The sequence below is a fragment of the Alexandromys fortis genome, unplaced genomic scaffold (assembly GCF_014885135.2).
Source record: "Alexandromys fortis isolate MF-2015 unplaced genomic scaffold, M_Fortis_MF-2015_v1.1 scaffold_5, whole genome shotgun sequence".
Classification (NCBI taxonomy): Eukaryota; Metazoa; Chordata; class Mammalia; order Rodentia; family Cricetidae; genus Alexandromys; species Alexandromys fortis.
The window spans coordinates 27,046,980-27,062,530 of NW_026067924.1; the positions used below are offsets into that span (position 1 = coordinate 27,046,980).

At 43.4% G+C, this 15,551-nt stretch overlaps 1 protein-coding gene across 1 annotated transcript in view; it reads right to left on the reverse strand.

The window, feature by feature from the left end:
• Adarb2 (adenosine deaminase RNA specific B2 (inactive)) overlaps positions 1–15,551 on the reverse strand; it is a 541,704-nt gene that overhangs the window by 15,667 nt on the left and 510,486 nt on the right. Inside the window, exon 8 of the mRNA XM_050142297.1 lies at positions 5,372–5,553. Within this exon, the coding sequence (XP_049998254.1) occupies positions 5,372–5,553 (182 nt within the window). The remainder of the gene's footprint in view (positions 1–5,371; positions 5,554–15,551) is intronic.

Genomic DNA, 15,551 nt, shown 5'->3' on the forward strand with positions numbered 1-15,551 from the left:
GACTGACGGGTTCAGTCAGGCCACACTGCTTGCAGGGGAGGCAGAAGCCGCATGGGCTCGGGGAGAGGACAAAGAGTCTCAAGGGCTGTGCTAGTATCCCAAGCCCATCAGGTGGCCCTGGATTTCTCTAATTGTCCTTTTCTAGTCACGGATTTCACACTTACCATTTGAAAGGTCTTTGTGTGTGCATGCGTGTTTGGTTGCATTCACCTGTGTATGCGTGTGTGGAGGCCAGAGGCTGCCTTGTGGGCGCCCTCCTCTCTCATTCTCCATGTTTATTATTACAAGTTTATCTCCATTACTGCGCATGTGTGTCTGCATACTCCATGCATGTGGAGGTAGGATGACAACCTACAGAGGCGAGTCTCTCCTGTTACGTCATTGAGTTTCTCTTATTCCAGCTGCTGCATTATCTATGTAACATTTTATTCAACTATGGTTTGGAGGAATCAAACTCTGCTTGTCAGGCTTGTGCGACAAATGCTTTAAACCACTGAGTCATCCTGTGGCCCTCCACATTATGCTTTGAGATGGGTACTCTTCAGTGAACCCGAAGCTGACCATTTTGGCAAGACTGACTGGCCAGTGAGCTCCAGGGATCTTCCTGTCTCTGCCCTTCCCGGTGCTGGCTTGTATGCTGGTGCTGGGCACCTGACTTAGGTCCCTTTGTTTGTTCAGTGCGTACTTTGCCAGCTGAGTCATCTCTACTGCCACAATAAAGAAAAGTTACCATTTTTTATTTATATTGCCACGCTACCAGATAAGCCTGCCATTTATAAAGAGCACAGACAGGAGACTGGATGCCCAAGAAGGGATGTACTGGTCCCCAGAAGACGGAAAAGGCCACTCCCTTGACAGTGGGCTGGTAGGGAGGGTGCATTGTAGTCTCCATTTCTTAGTGTTTGTTAATTTTAAGTCACTGTTAAAAAGACTTATTTTATATGTGTGTTTCTGTGTGTGGGCATGAATGCAGGTGCCCACAGGGATCTGAAGAGGGCACTGGATCCCCTGAACTGGAGTTACAGGTGATTGACAGCTGCGGGGAACCAAACTCAGGTCTTATGCAAGAGCAGCAAGCACTCAGAACTCATGAGTCATCTGTCCCGCCCCTAAATCATGTTTTTTAAACTCTTAGGTAAATGCAGAAGAATGAGGACAACCCAAGGAGTTCTGAGCACAGAAAAAGATAGAATGTAAACCCATTATAGGAAATAAAAAGTCCCTTCAGTTTAACCTACACTAAATCTAAGAACTAGGCCAGAATTTGGGGACATCTAGTATGGAGACATTCACATATGCTTCCAAACCAGCCATTTCACTATGGTGTCTAGAGCTAGTTTCGTTACTCAGTTACAGCGAGTCCTCGTCACTTTAAGGAAAGACAGGATAAAGTAAAACAAGGAATAATGAAAATAAAAAAGAGAAAGAATTTGGTCCCCAAGTAACATTTTCCCCGAATTGCTGAAATTATTGACCATTTAAAAAAATAAATATAATTTTCTAGCCCTCAAGGTGAAACTTTCACTTCCGAGCTTGGCGATAGATGGGTCTTTGGTGCCGTGCGAGTGACTGCGAGAGCAGCGGGCAGCTAAGAGTTTCGGACACACTCCAGCGCCTTGCCCCGCTGCTCCCACACCGCTCCTCCCGCAGTTAGATGTTGCTGCCTCTTTAACTAGCCTCGTTTCGCATTATTAGTTTTTATGCAGTTGAAAAAAATAGCCATCTAAGAAGCTGTATTGCACTGCCTCAGGATAAAGTCTGACATACTAGAAGAATTTAAGGTTTAAGCCAGATCTGAATCTAAATCCTTGTTCCTTTTGGTTAAATAGAGCGCCTTCAGGAATATATTGAATTTGCATGAGTCTCTTTTAGTGTTAATTAATGTGTACTCATGGATACGAAGGTTGCACATGTGTGCACATGCATGTGGAGGCCAGAGGTCAACATCCAGCATCGTTCTTTAGGATCATCACCCACCTCCCGAGACAGGGTTTCTCAGGGACTCAGTCTCCAAGGAGACTAGATTGTCTGGACATCCAGCCACAAAGCTGGGTCTTTTAATGTGTATTTTAGAGCTTGGGCTCAGGTCATCATGCCTGCAAGGCAAACGTTTTAGACTGAGATAGCTCCCTAACCTTCCTTTCACATTTGAACACTGGAGAGACTAGTATTTGGTTTTGGTTGGTATGGAGATTGAATGAGATGATTCATGCCGTAAAGTCAACATTGAGAGGCAGGCCTATTTCACAAGTGTTATCTCATTTCTCTAAACGGTTTTGCCACTCACTGGATTCTTGTGAACTTTATAATAGTTGTACCGCTCAGAACATACCACTCTTCTTGCCTCTTTTCTGTCCCCAAGAGTATACCCAGAGGCTGTTCGTTACTCAAGAGCTGTGATGGTTAGAGTCATAGATTCTGCAGCCTAGATGGAACCCAAAGGCAGCCTTGAAAGCTTGGACCTTTCAGGTGAACTAAAACCCCTCTCATTATGTATATCATGGACCCCATCACACAATCTGTGTTGAGGGGTTAGGAACAAAAGTAGGGGTGTGGGGGTGATGTAATAAACAGAAGTAAGCAAGCACACAGAGGGATGGTTCCCCACTGTCTGTGGATATGACCCCAGCCTTATTAATACCAGCTCAGCCCTCAGGCTGGAGATGAAGTAATCACTCCTTGGCCAAGGGCTCAATGCTCTTTATAGTGAAATAATACCAAGTCTTTTTTTTTTTTTTTTCGAGATAGGGTTTCTCTGTAGCTTTGGAGCCTGTCCTAGAACTAGCTCTTGTAGACCAGGCTGGCCTCAGACTCAAAGAGAGCTGCCTACTTCTGCTTACCGAGTGCTGGGGTTAAAGGCATGTGCCACCACTGCCCGGCTAAGATAAAGTCTTAATACAAACAGTTGTTAAACATTCCTGAGTGGTGCCCCTTCCTGTGAGGTAGCCTTGCTGAGACTGGCCAACATTTGAATACGAGTTCTCCTTAGCTGCACACTTAGAACCCTGGGATGTAGCAATGGTCAATAACTCCTGTGCCTTTGAACACAGAATGACGCTGGTCTCTCTGTGTATCTCAGGCTGCTCTGTAATTCGTTATGTATCAAGGTTGTCCTTGATCCCATGGTCCTCCCTCAGCTTCCCGAATACTCAAATTACAGGCATGTGTCAATATACTCAGCTTCAGGAGTCCCAGTGCCATGAACTCTCCTCACTGCTAAGAGAAAGAGGAGTCTCAGTTAAGGACCCCAGGAGCTTAGAGAGCATCTAAACTGTCTGGGGTTTTAATGTGTGAAGGACTGAGTTGTGACACACAGAAGAGAACTCCTTTTCCACCTTCTCTGTTTTAGCTTTTTGCATCTGTGATCTTATTTAACATAACCTTTAAGTGGTCAATATTGTAGAATAAATGAATAAAAGGCTTCCAGGCTGCATCTCCTCTTAAGAATTTCCTCAACATAGTTCTGCACTTGGCGTGGATTATTTCATGTCACCCCCACCACAGCTCACACAAGGCCCCTTTTCACACCCGATCTTATAATGTGGAGCAATTTAAAAACTCTGGGAATAAGTCATAGGCCCAACTGCAACATACAGATACACAGACATTCACAGAGTACACACACAGATATACACACAGACAGTCAGTCAGTCAGACAGACAAATACATACATATACAAAGGCACATAGACACACACAGATAGACACACACAGACACTCAGACAACTGCTTTGTCTTACTGTTTTTTCCTGAGTCTTGAACTGTATTACTTTTCTCATTGCTGTGACCAAGTTACTTGACAGAAGCAACTTAAGAGAAAAAGAGCTTACACTGGCTTACAGTTTGAGGAGATACAGTCCATCACAGAGGAGCCTATGGAAGCTGGTTGTATTGGACAGTCAGGAGGCATTGCAGAGAGGAAGTGGGGCTATAAAGCTCGAGGCTTGTACCCAGTGACCTACTTCCCTCATATGGCTCTACTGCCTAAGAGTGCACAGCCTTTCCAAACAGTGCCACTGGCTGGGGACTAATCTAAAAACCCAATAGCCTGTGGAAGGCATTTCACATTCACACCACAGCACAAGCTAAAAGAAAACCAGCCAAGCCGGCGAATGCTCGCCTCCATCTCCTGTAGCAGAGCCCGGGTCTGTTCATGCACAGGGAGTTCCACTGTTGCTCAGTGTGTCTTCCTGATTTTGCCACAAGTTGTTCCTCCAGAGAGGTCTCCTGATGCTCAAGGGGCAGCCACTTAAAGACCGAGAGTTTTTCCACTAAGTTCTCACCGTAGGGCTAACAGGACAGGATTAAAACCCACATGCTTCTTCCTCCTGCTCAGGTTGTCTCCCAGAAGCCTGGAAGCTTCCAGTTACTACAGAAGTCCAGTGGTCCCAGGGGATAAATTCCACCATTACAGGGCCTTGGAGACTTCTCCCTGCCCCTTCCGATGGCACACAAAATTTCACACCTTTCAGTGTTTTCATGGCTGTGTGACCTGTAACCTTTGCAACTAACTGTTGCTAGGCGGGGTGACACGTCTGTCTCCCTAACAGCACCTAGGCTCTACCAGAAGTAGCAAGTGTAGTTTGTTCTTCTGCCAGGCCCTGCAACAGAAAGTGTCCTAGGTTCTGCAGCACACTCAGGTGACCTGGGGGCTGACTGACCCTTCCAGTTTTTCTTTAGTTTGTGGTGTGTGTATGTATGTGTGTGTGCATGCATGTGCACACACGTGTACACGTGTGTGTATATTTGTGTGTTACAGTGACAGGATGAACAGTGAGATATCAGAGAACAACCTGAGTGTCAGTCCTTGCTTTTCACCTTATTTGAGACAAGGTCTTTTATTTGTCATTGCATAAATACATCAGGCTAATTGACCAGTGAGCTTCTAGGGATTCGGTTGTCTCTAGCTCCCATCACCCCAAAAGACTGCTGGAATTACAGATGGGCACTACCATGTTCATTTTTTTCCTACATGGATTCTGGGCATCCGAACTTAGGTTCTCACACACCAGGGGCACCTAAGGTGCTGGCGACTTCTTGAGCCTCATTGCATTAGCAGGGTCTTTGTGTGAGCTACTTTAACTACTGCGGTGAAAACAAGATACTGACATGTGATGTGCTAGGTCCCACATGAACCCACGCTAAAATGTTGCCTATTATCAGGTATGTTATGATCACATACACACACACAAACACACACACACGTCCATATTAAGTTTCTCCATTGTTGTCAATCTACTCATTATATCTAAAATTGCCATTGCCAAGATGAATGCAGTCAGACAAGGGTTGCAACCATGGGGCCTATGTTCAGTAGCTTGAAGACAAGGAGGAGGAGGTTGCAGGTCTCTGTCTTGAGACTGCTCTCTTACCACTAAGAAGAGGCTTGTTTTGCCGGTATGAGGCAGGCAGCTGGCCGATGCCCTCCATCCTGTGGCTCATGACCCGAGCAAGGTGGCCTGTGTGGTGCAGGCTTCCAACGATGACGCTGTGGAGGTACACAGGCTCGATGAAGTGGCAGAGGAGAGCACCTTGCAGTCCCAGCACGTTCCAGCTAGAAGGAAAAGCAAGGGTGAAGTCAGTGGGATTCCTGTGTCTGCTGGGGATGCAGAGCTGGCCGCTCATGGGCCATTCAGGGAGCTGGGTCTGTGAGTGATGTTGCTGTCGCTCTGTCCTTCAGCTGCCTGCTCCTTTCTGTGTCCCCTTTTCCAACCTGGGGAACGGTGGCCTGGGAACTCCTCAGAAGCAAGTTATCAGGGTGGCCTCTGATGATTCTGCTAGACTCTAAGGATCTAGTCCTGACTCTGATAGTGTCTCTGCATGTTCAGTAAACTCAACTTCCTGTTTTACGAGTTGTTAGAGAGACAGGAAGTGCCATTCTCTCAGTGACTTCAAATTAGATTGTTTAAAAGAAGATGCTTGGTTACCAAAGGTAATCGGAAGTTTTTTCTTACATGCTATCTGGGAAAGGTTCCGAAACTGAATTTGATGATTTCCATTTGGGGAACAGCATTGGCTTCCATCCCCTTTTTCCTACTGGGCTGAAATGAAAGGACATTAGTAAATGACCTTCTTTTGGTCTGGGGATGGTTTTTATTTTTTATTTTTTTTATTTTAAACAGTGTATATCAGAGATGACTGACAATGGCCCTTTCTTTGAAATAAATACAGCTCTGGGTGACTGTTCTTATTTCTTCAAGCAGAGATGCCAGAGTACCGTGAGAAACACTTCTCTTTTATCCCCCGACCTAAATTCAGGGCAGAAAGTTCTGTGTATCTGCTACTTAAAGCAATGCTTGGTGGTTTCCACTCTACTGTGTTTCAAATGAACCACGGTTGGAGGCAGGCGTTCTGTAGCTAATTTCTTACATCATTGTTCTTTTTCATTAATTAACATTTTTCCACTGTTGGAGCCATTATTGTGGGACCTCCATGCTGTACATCTCTTCCGATGATTAATAAGGAGTCATTATATCTCTCTTCCCGAAGCAGTCAATTAACACAGAATTCTTTCCATTAATTACCGAGTGTGTCTCTACCTGGAGAGCAATCTGCTCCAAGAACCAGTGACACCAATTGCTTTCAAAAGTTCTCTTTAAATTTTATTCTGAAAACACAAGCAATTTAGCTGGCGATATTAATCTGCCTCGGAAGCATCATGGTGAATGAGAAACATCTTTTAATCTCATGCAAGAAAAGGCAGCCATCTGGCTGGCAAGGATTTCAGGGAACCACTCTCCCAGTCTCCCTCCGTAAATGCAGGTCATTAAAGTAATGTGTTCATCTACATAAAACTCAAATGGAATATAAAAGGTAATATTTATATACAAACAATTTAGTCCTACGATTTAAACAGTCGTTGGTTTTATGAAACATTTACTTTAGACTATCAGATTTGCATAACTTCATTTAAAAATATTGTGGTCATTTTCTAGAAGTCACACTAGTCCTCTCAGCAAAGAAAGGGCTGTCCTTGGATACATGTGCTTTATGCCAGTGTAAATATCAGAATGGACGGAGACAAAGGGCATGTCTGGAAGAAGGACATGCCCTCATCCCTGATGTCTTTTGGCTGTAATGGTTCTGCTTCATTCTGAATTTTCACTACAAATGACACACCTGCTGTGGTTCCTCTGATGCCCTCACTTTACACTGGCGAGTTAGGGATTGTCTACAGAGCTCAAGGGAGGAGTCCTGTGATATCTGAGCTCTGCCTGGGAGGACGAAGAGTGTTAGTGGTTTTGAGTTGTGTTTGAGGAATTTGGCTTATCCCCTTATGTCTTTGTTTTTGGACATCTATTTATTTATTTATTTTTATTATTTTTTTCACACAATATATTCTGATCATATTTTTCCCCTCTCTCAACTCCTCCCAGATCTTCTCCATCTCTTTCTCCACCCAAACTCATGCTTCTCTCTCTCAAATATAAGACAACCAAACCAAAGAACTTAACTCAAAACAAACAAACAAACAAGATAAGGAAGTGAGAAGCTAAGAAGAGAGATAACGAGATGGATCAAGGGGTAAAGATGTCAGCTGCCAAGTCTGAGGGCCTGGGTTTAATCTCTAGAACCCAACGGTTGGAAGGAAAGTTGTCCTCTGACCTCCACATGTGCAGTATGGCATGCGCTGGACCCCTCGCCCAATTAAATAAGAAAAATGTAGTAAATATTTTTTAAACATGAATGCCAAGAACAGTTGCACACTTTTGTAGCTTAGCCCCAGTGCTTGAGAAATGCAGGGAGAAGTGTGAGTTGGAGATCAGCCTAGGCAAGACTCTGCTTGATACAAACAAATAGCACCCCCATAAATAAACAAATAATAAATACACACATGAATAAATAAATACTGAGGAAGAATAAAATAGAATTGCTACCATGTAGTGTTTTAGATATATTCTTTTTGGATTTGGAGATGATGGGCAAGCACGCCAAGGAAAGGTTTATAACAAAGGATGCTCAGAAAGTCTGTCAAGAGGCCACTATCTGAGTAAAGGGCTTTGGGTGACAGATGCAGAAGAGGCGCTTACAACCCCTAGACTGTCGGTAAAATTTAGAAATTTCTTATCAATTAAAAGCAGAATAATATATAAATCTCCCTTGATCACAAGGCATCTTCTTCAAATAAACTAAGCCCCAGAAAATAAAATGAGAATTCCCATGAAGGGATATAATAATTCTTGAGACCATTAAAGTATCGGCTTTGAACAAAACTTGTGGAGCACTTTTGAGTGTTTTGATTCTACTGGATTGTCCAAAGACAAATAACTTCTATATCTGATTCCCCCCTAATAACCTTTACAATAAAAAGAAAAACCAACCTCCTCTTTGCCTGGCTATAGGAGTTTAAACAAATTCAGCTAGCACGATCAATAAAACCAAATGTCTCCCTGAATATGAACTGGAGAATCCTCAGCATTCAGGATTGAATGGAAAAATACCTTTCCTTTTGTTCAAATAGCTGATATGCCTGTAATGTTGACAGAGACAGAAATCCTATGCCTAGCTTTCAATATAGATAATCCCTAGATAAATATATCTTTGTCTGTTTGTCAATCACAGAAATACCACAGAGAAGTGGAGGAGAGATTTTAGAAAAGGTTGCCTTTCTTCAGCCAAGGGATGTCATCTCGTTGCTGAATTTGAACTGTGACCTCTACTTTAGGGAGAAAATGATGAGACTCAGTGTGCATGAGGCCCTCCCCACGGGTGTGTGCCTTGAAGTTCAGACAGAGAACATCCATTGGTAATGTATATTTTGGACATTTTCTCTTTCTTCCTGTTATTTATAGCATCTTGATGTGGTCCTGGAAAAAGATACCACTCTTTAGAATTATAAATGTGCAGCATGTGAGATAGTTCCATAGACACACACTTCTTCTTTCTTCTGTACCGTCTGTTTTCTGAACAAAACATCACATCAATTGCAAAAGTTTCCCATGTTCTGTCTGAAGCCCGTGAAAGTCACCCTGAGGGAAGCAACTGTCACAGTCTGCGGGTGATACTCAGGGACTACGGTGGAACCATGGTCTTCAAGTGAGCCTGTATACTGGACCAACTAGAATCTTTAAGAACATTCTATACCTTGGTTCTTGTTCTAGTATCTATTTCTGTGATAAACACCACAACCAAAAACACCTTGGGGAGGAGAGCATTTATTTCACCTTACAACTCCAAGTCACACTGTACATCTCTGAGGGAACCTGGGGTAGGAACTCCAGGCAGGAATTCAAACTCCTGTCTGGAGATGGGAGCTGAAGCTGAGAATGCAGAGGAATGGTGCTTACTGGTCCGCTCCTCATGGCTGGCTCACTTACTTTTCTTACCGCATCCAGGACCACCTGTCCAGGGATGGTACTGCCCAGGGTAGAATGGGCACTCTCATATCAATTGTTAATCAAGAAAATGCCCCACAAACATGCCTCTAGATCAGTCTGATTGATGGTAATCCCTTAATTGAGATCCCTTCTTCCTAGGTGATTCTAGTTTGTTAAGTTGTCATAAACTAACCAGTACAGTCCCCAAACACAGACTTATCTGATTGGTTGTGAGTCTGGACAATCCTGGGCATCATCAATATTCCAACGTCATTCAATGCTAAAACTTTAGCTTCTGAGTAGTTAATGAAAATTTGGAATATAAAAGATCAGAGGAACTACAAATCCAGGTTCTGGTCATTTGGGCCATCCTGAACCACTTCTTCCTGTGTTGAGCAATAGTTCACTCAAAGATCCTCTAGGTGTGGTACCTGAGTGATACAGGGCTGGGCACTTGGATGAAGCACATACTCTCAGTCCCCATCCTAGACCTGCCAAATCAGAACCTCTGTAGTGGATTCAAGCAGCTGTGTTTTAAACAAGTCTTCCAGGTGATTCCAATGCTGTTAGAGTTTGATATCTGTCCATCTGCACTGGAATATGGTCCCACTAGTGCATTCTACTTCCCAAGCCATTGAAAGACTACAGGAACTCCATCTTGGGGTTATACTTGTTTCTAGTACGTATTTCCCTAGTGTCACACCACTTTCCCTCCACCTTCATGAAGACAACTAATAATGCAAAGCCAGGGTCACTTGGCTGGTCCATTCCCAGTTGACTAAGCACTTTCCCCTGGTTTTTATAGGTAAAGGAGAAGAATGATAACCATTTGAATCAATAACAGGACTTCTAGGAGCTCATCCCATGGCTATACTCAAGTACCAGGGTATATGTATCAGGATGGTCTTTACAGAATTGTCATAAATGCTAAGCAAACTAAAGAAGACTGGAAATAATTAAGCTTCCTTTTACTATAGAACCGATTTAATAGACTGCAGTATATTCACAGAAAGAAAAGACATGATAGTCACACTGCTTTCCTTATTGCTTGTGGTACATACCACTTGTCCCTGTAAAGGGCTCCTCTTGAGTACCTCACCTGCCCTCTTGGTTTCCTCTGTATACTTTCTCTCATGTGGCTACATCATATCCGACTGGCAGCCTGCATAATGCCTCTTCCCTGACATTTATTAGGACATCTAGGACTGGTTTAGATTATGCCTGCTTGCTCACTTTCTTTCCATACCCATAGCATCCTTACGTATTGATCTAGATAACTACTTTTGTTTTGTAGAACTGGGCATCTCAGCCCTCTGCTATTTCCACACCTCTGAGCAGAGTCCTGGAGACCAGCAGTCACCCATGTGCCTGGGGATACCAATCTGACCATTGTGGCCACCTCAGTGGGTGGTTGCAGTAGTAACGGAATTGGTATGTGCCACACTTTGCTGTTATTGCTTTTGCATTTGATAAGTATCACCCCCTCGATCACTGTGCTTACATTATGAGAGATTGTACAAAACTTACTTAAATGCTGTTATAAAAATTGCCACGAGCTCTGTGTGAAAGAATGTGTATGAAGGATTTTGAGATGAGTAGAGAGGGTGTGATTGTTAATCTCTGTCTTTTGGGAGGTTGATGCAGGGCATCATGAGTTCAAGGCCAATTGGGCTTTATAGGAAGTTCCAGGCTACCTTAGGCAAAGAGACCTGGTCTTGGAAATGGGGTGGGGGAGGCTGGGAGTGTAGCTCAGTGATAGGCCCTTGCTTTGTTTGTATGCATGAAGCCCTGAGTTGAATCTCCAGTACTGCCCACCGCTAAAACAGGAGATGAGAAAATCACACATCATTATCTTTTGAATTCTGTGTGGCTGGTAATGTGCTGTAGAAGAGGGGCCTGCCAATAAATCAAGAAGGAAGGAAGTCAGAACTGTCCCCTAGGGGCCTAGGTGCAGAGAAGAGAGAGCCGCTGGGAAGGAAAGTGGAACAAACAGGTCTTGGCCTGGAAGGGGGGCATCCTGTTCACACACAGCCAGCCTCTCAGACGGGTGCCTGGTTCTCCAGAAGGTGGCTATCATATTTTTTTTAAAAAGCAGTTCATTTTTTTTTAACAGAGAAAGTTTAATTACCTTCACTTAAGGAGACACTGTGATCAATAATCAGGTCCAGGTACTTAAAATTAGAAGCCATATCTAAAGGAAATTCGTTCCAGAAGATTTAGATTTGCATATGCTGTTCAATGTCTGCTTCATCGAGACAAAAGCTGCTCTGCTTTCCCCATTCTTTAAGAAGGCGGCGGCTTCTGCTTGTGATTGCGGCTGCTCAAGGTATGAAAACCAGCTATGTACACAGGGGGTGTGGATGTGATGGCCACACCGCTGTCACCTGTTCCTCTGTATGCTGCAGGCTGGTTGGTTGGTGACATGCTACTTAGCATTAATTTTGTGGTTTTGAAGGTCAATTTTCACTGATGAGTTCAAACAACCCATTTTCTGTACACCCACTGAGCCTTTAGGGGTGTTGGCAGAGCTGGGATTTTCGGAACATATTTCACTGTGATTTTTATCTGGCTTCATGATTTTCCAGAGTTAAGCTAAATGAGAGACTTTTCTCATGATGTCGTATTGCGTTCCTAAGACATCCATAATAAACAATTACATCCACATGGCCCCAAACAGCAGAAACATATCTCTTACGACTCTGGGGATCAGAGGTCTGAAATCAAGTAGTCAACCTGCCTGGCCATATTTCCCTTGGAGGCTCTGGAGAGGATGCATCCTCGCCTACTCCAGCTGCTGGGCACAAATGTGGGTGCTCTTGCATTGTGTCTGCATCAATCCAAACTCTGCCTTCTGCCATGCGTATTCTCTCTGCCTGTCCCCACACTTTCTCTGCCTTTCTTTTACAAGGACACACGTGGTTGCCTTCAGAAGCCATCTGAGGTAGGGCATGTGCCTCCATTAGTCTCCCCAACTTAATTCTGCCATATAAAGTTGGAGTCTGGAACGACACATATCTTTAGAGGTGTCTGTTCACCATCTACACCCCAGCTGATTCCATCTTGAGAAGCCATTGCTTCCCCTTCATCACAGATCCTACACAGGAAATCTGAGATCTAGAACAATATTTTTTGGTGGGGGGAGCACTCCTCATAGTAGTAATGACCTGGAAACACAGCAAGCAGTCAGCAAGAGGGAGAGCAGCAGCTGGTGGCATAAATACTAGCAGTAATACGCTCTCACTAAAGTGCTCGCCATTTTAGCAAAGAGCTGTGGTTGTAGCTCTAAGGAACAACTTATAAGTCAACTGGTAAACACAATGGAATCCTAACTGTAGAAAAAAAAATGTAAGTTAAGAAAAAGATATTTTATGCTGTTTGTGGCTATTGTGAAAGGTGAAGCTTCTCTGATTTCCCTCTCTGCTTCCATATCCTTTGTGTATAAGAGGGCGACTGATTTTTTGGAGTTGATCTTGTATCCTGCCACATTACTAAAAGTATTTATCAGCTGTAAAAGTTCCTTGGTGGAGTTTTGGGGGTCACTTATGTACACAATCATATCATCTGCAAATAACGAAAGTTTAACTTCTTCCTTTCCAATTCGAATCCCCTTGATCCCCTTATGTTGTCTTATTGCTATTGCTAGAACTTCAAGCACTATATTGAAGAGGTATGGCGAGAGTGGGCAGCCTTGTCGTGTTCCTGAGTTTAGTGGGATGGACGGAGCGGGGAGGACCTTGGACTTTCCACAGGGCAGGGAACCCTGACTGCTCTTTGGATTGGAGAGGGAGGGGGAGAATAGTAGGGGGAGGGGGAGGGGAGGGGGGGGAGGGGGAGGAAGCGGAAATTTTTTTCCTTTTCTCAATAAAAAAAAGAAATTAATTTAAAATGCTAAAAAAAGATTGACAGGAACATAGAGTTGGCTACTATTCTCTGTGACTGTTGGCATATTAGCTGTTATTTCTTATATTTTCTTAATTTTTCTTTATTTTATTTCCCTTTTCTTGAGACAGAGTCTCACTATGAACTCCCTAGATAGCCTAGGCCTTTCCAAACTTATGTTAGTCCTCCTGCCTCACCTCCTAGAGAACTGAGGCATACGTGCATGCCTTGACACTTTCTTGATTGGATCATACTCTTGACCTGGGCGATTTTAAAAATTATTGTTATTATTACAGTGCTGGGGATGGAACCCAAAGCCTGAGTATCAGGAAAGTGCTGTATCACTGAACTATAATTATAGCTATTGATTCTATGGGATAGGGTCTCCCTATATAGCTCAAGCTGGCCTTGATCTTGGGATACTCTTGGCTCAGCCTTCCAAGTGATGGGATTATAGGGATACTTAGGCCAGAGATTTAGTTCTGTTTTCTGTGAAAGCCCGACACTCACAAGGGGTAGTTATTTCTACCCACTTAGAACTTGTGAGTTAGCCTTTATGTCCAGAATGTTTAGCATCAGGGTTTTAACTAAGAGTTTTTTGTTTGGATTTCTTTTTACTTTTTATGTGTATATGTCCCTATGAGTGTTTCTACATGGGTCAATGTGTATGTGTGTGTGTGCATGTGTGCATGCACACACATGGATGCTCTATGCACCTACATGTGAAGAAAAGTACAATGGATAAAGGATAATGGGTAAGAGTCCCCCCTCCTAACATACGAACTGACTCTTTTATAACAGAGAATTCCACTCATTGGATGTTTCCTAGAGGAGCACAAGGTCTCATGGAAAATAATCATGAAATGGAACTTCAAGGGGTTTGGTTGATGTTCCAATGAGGGTCTCGTCCCTTGATAAGGAATTAGAACTGTCAGGATGGTCCACGGTTACAGTCACTATTGTCTGCCTTGAAGATGAACTGTCCTTGTGCAGACCGAAGGAAGGATGGAGTTCCAGTGAGAGCCCCGAACTCTAGACAGAAGGAAAGATGCTTTCAAACACTAGCTGAAAGGTAACTAAAGGTGTTTTGTGCACTGTTATTTTATAGTTTGTGATAAAGCACGACAGAAATGTCAAGCTTTCTGTATCATTTTCTTGTTGTCCTGTAAACTGATCATACCACTAACCCTGTAAAATGAAATCAATTTTTACTCATAAAATTCTGTACCTAAAAGAATGACTGTTATTATCTAGCAATACTGTCCTGTAGGTGCCATTGATCATAAGCAGGGAGCCCAGGTAATATTTTTTTTCCAGGTAATATTTTTGATCTGCACATGGGGAATGATACAGCTGTGCTAATTGTTCGGATCCTTGAATATATCAGGCTCCAGTCCATTTTTCTTTAATATTTCAGGGAATTTTCAAAGAGAACCACAGATTTGTCTAGTGGATGTGTTTCTTCCACCTTAATTAGAAACACCGTATTATTATTATTATTATTATTATTATTATTATTATTGCTCATCTTAACATGCAGAAGTCCCAAGAAATAAAGGGTGAGAAAGAAGTTACCTGGACTCGTTTTTTATAGTGCTCAAGCAGAACTACATTTATTCAGAGAGATCTACTACATAAATCTACTACATAGATCTCTCTTAATAAACGGAAGCTGTATGTAGGACTCCAAGCATCACGTGGGATAAGACTGATTTTCTTGAAAAGAAAAACCAGTAGGTCTCGTTGATATTTAACACCTCTGTAAGATCTATGGGCAGCACAAATAACTTCTTGCCTTCAGCGAGAAGATTACAGTCGCCTACAATATTAGTTCCCAAGTGTCAGGGAGATGACTCAGTTGGCAAAAGTGCTTCTGATGCAAACACAAGGACCTGAGTTTAGACCCCAAGTTGCATAAAAAGCTGGTTGCAGGGCACTTGTCTGCAGTTCTAGACTATGGCGGCAGCTCCCTGGCTCACTGCCTCCCCAGCTGAGCTGAACTGGTGAGCTCCAGGATCAGTGAGAGACACCGACTTGAAAACTAAGGTGGGAAATGATTGAAGAATATTCTGGACCTTGGCCTCTGCTCTTCATGTTCACACACCCACGTGTGTGCTTGCCATTGAATGCACACCCGTGCACACATATGAAGACCTGAAGCCACATTAAAAACAAAAGCAGATAGGGTAGTGTGTGCCTGTAACACCAGCGCTGGGGGATGGCAGAGGCAGAAGGATCCCTGGCTGGTCAGTTTAGCTGAATCAGGGAATTCCAGGCTTGGTGATAAAAAAAGGTGGAGAAGTAATTGAGGAAGACATCTGATGCCAACTTCTGATTTCCACAGTGAAGGTTGCAC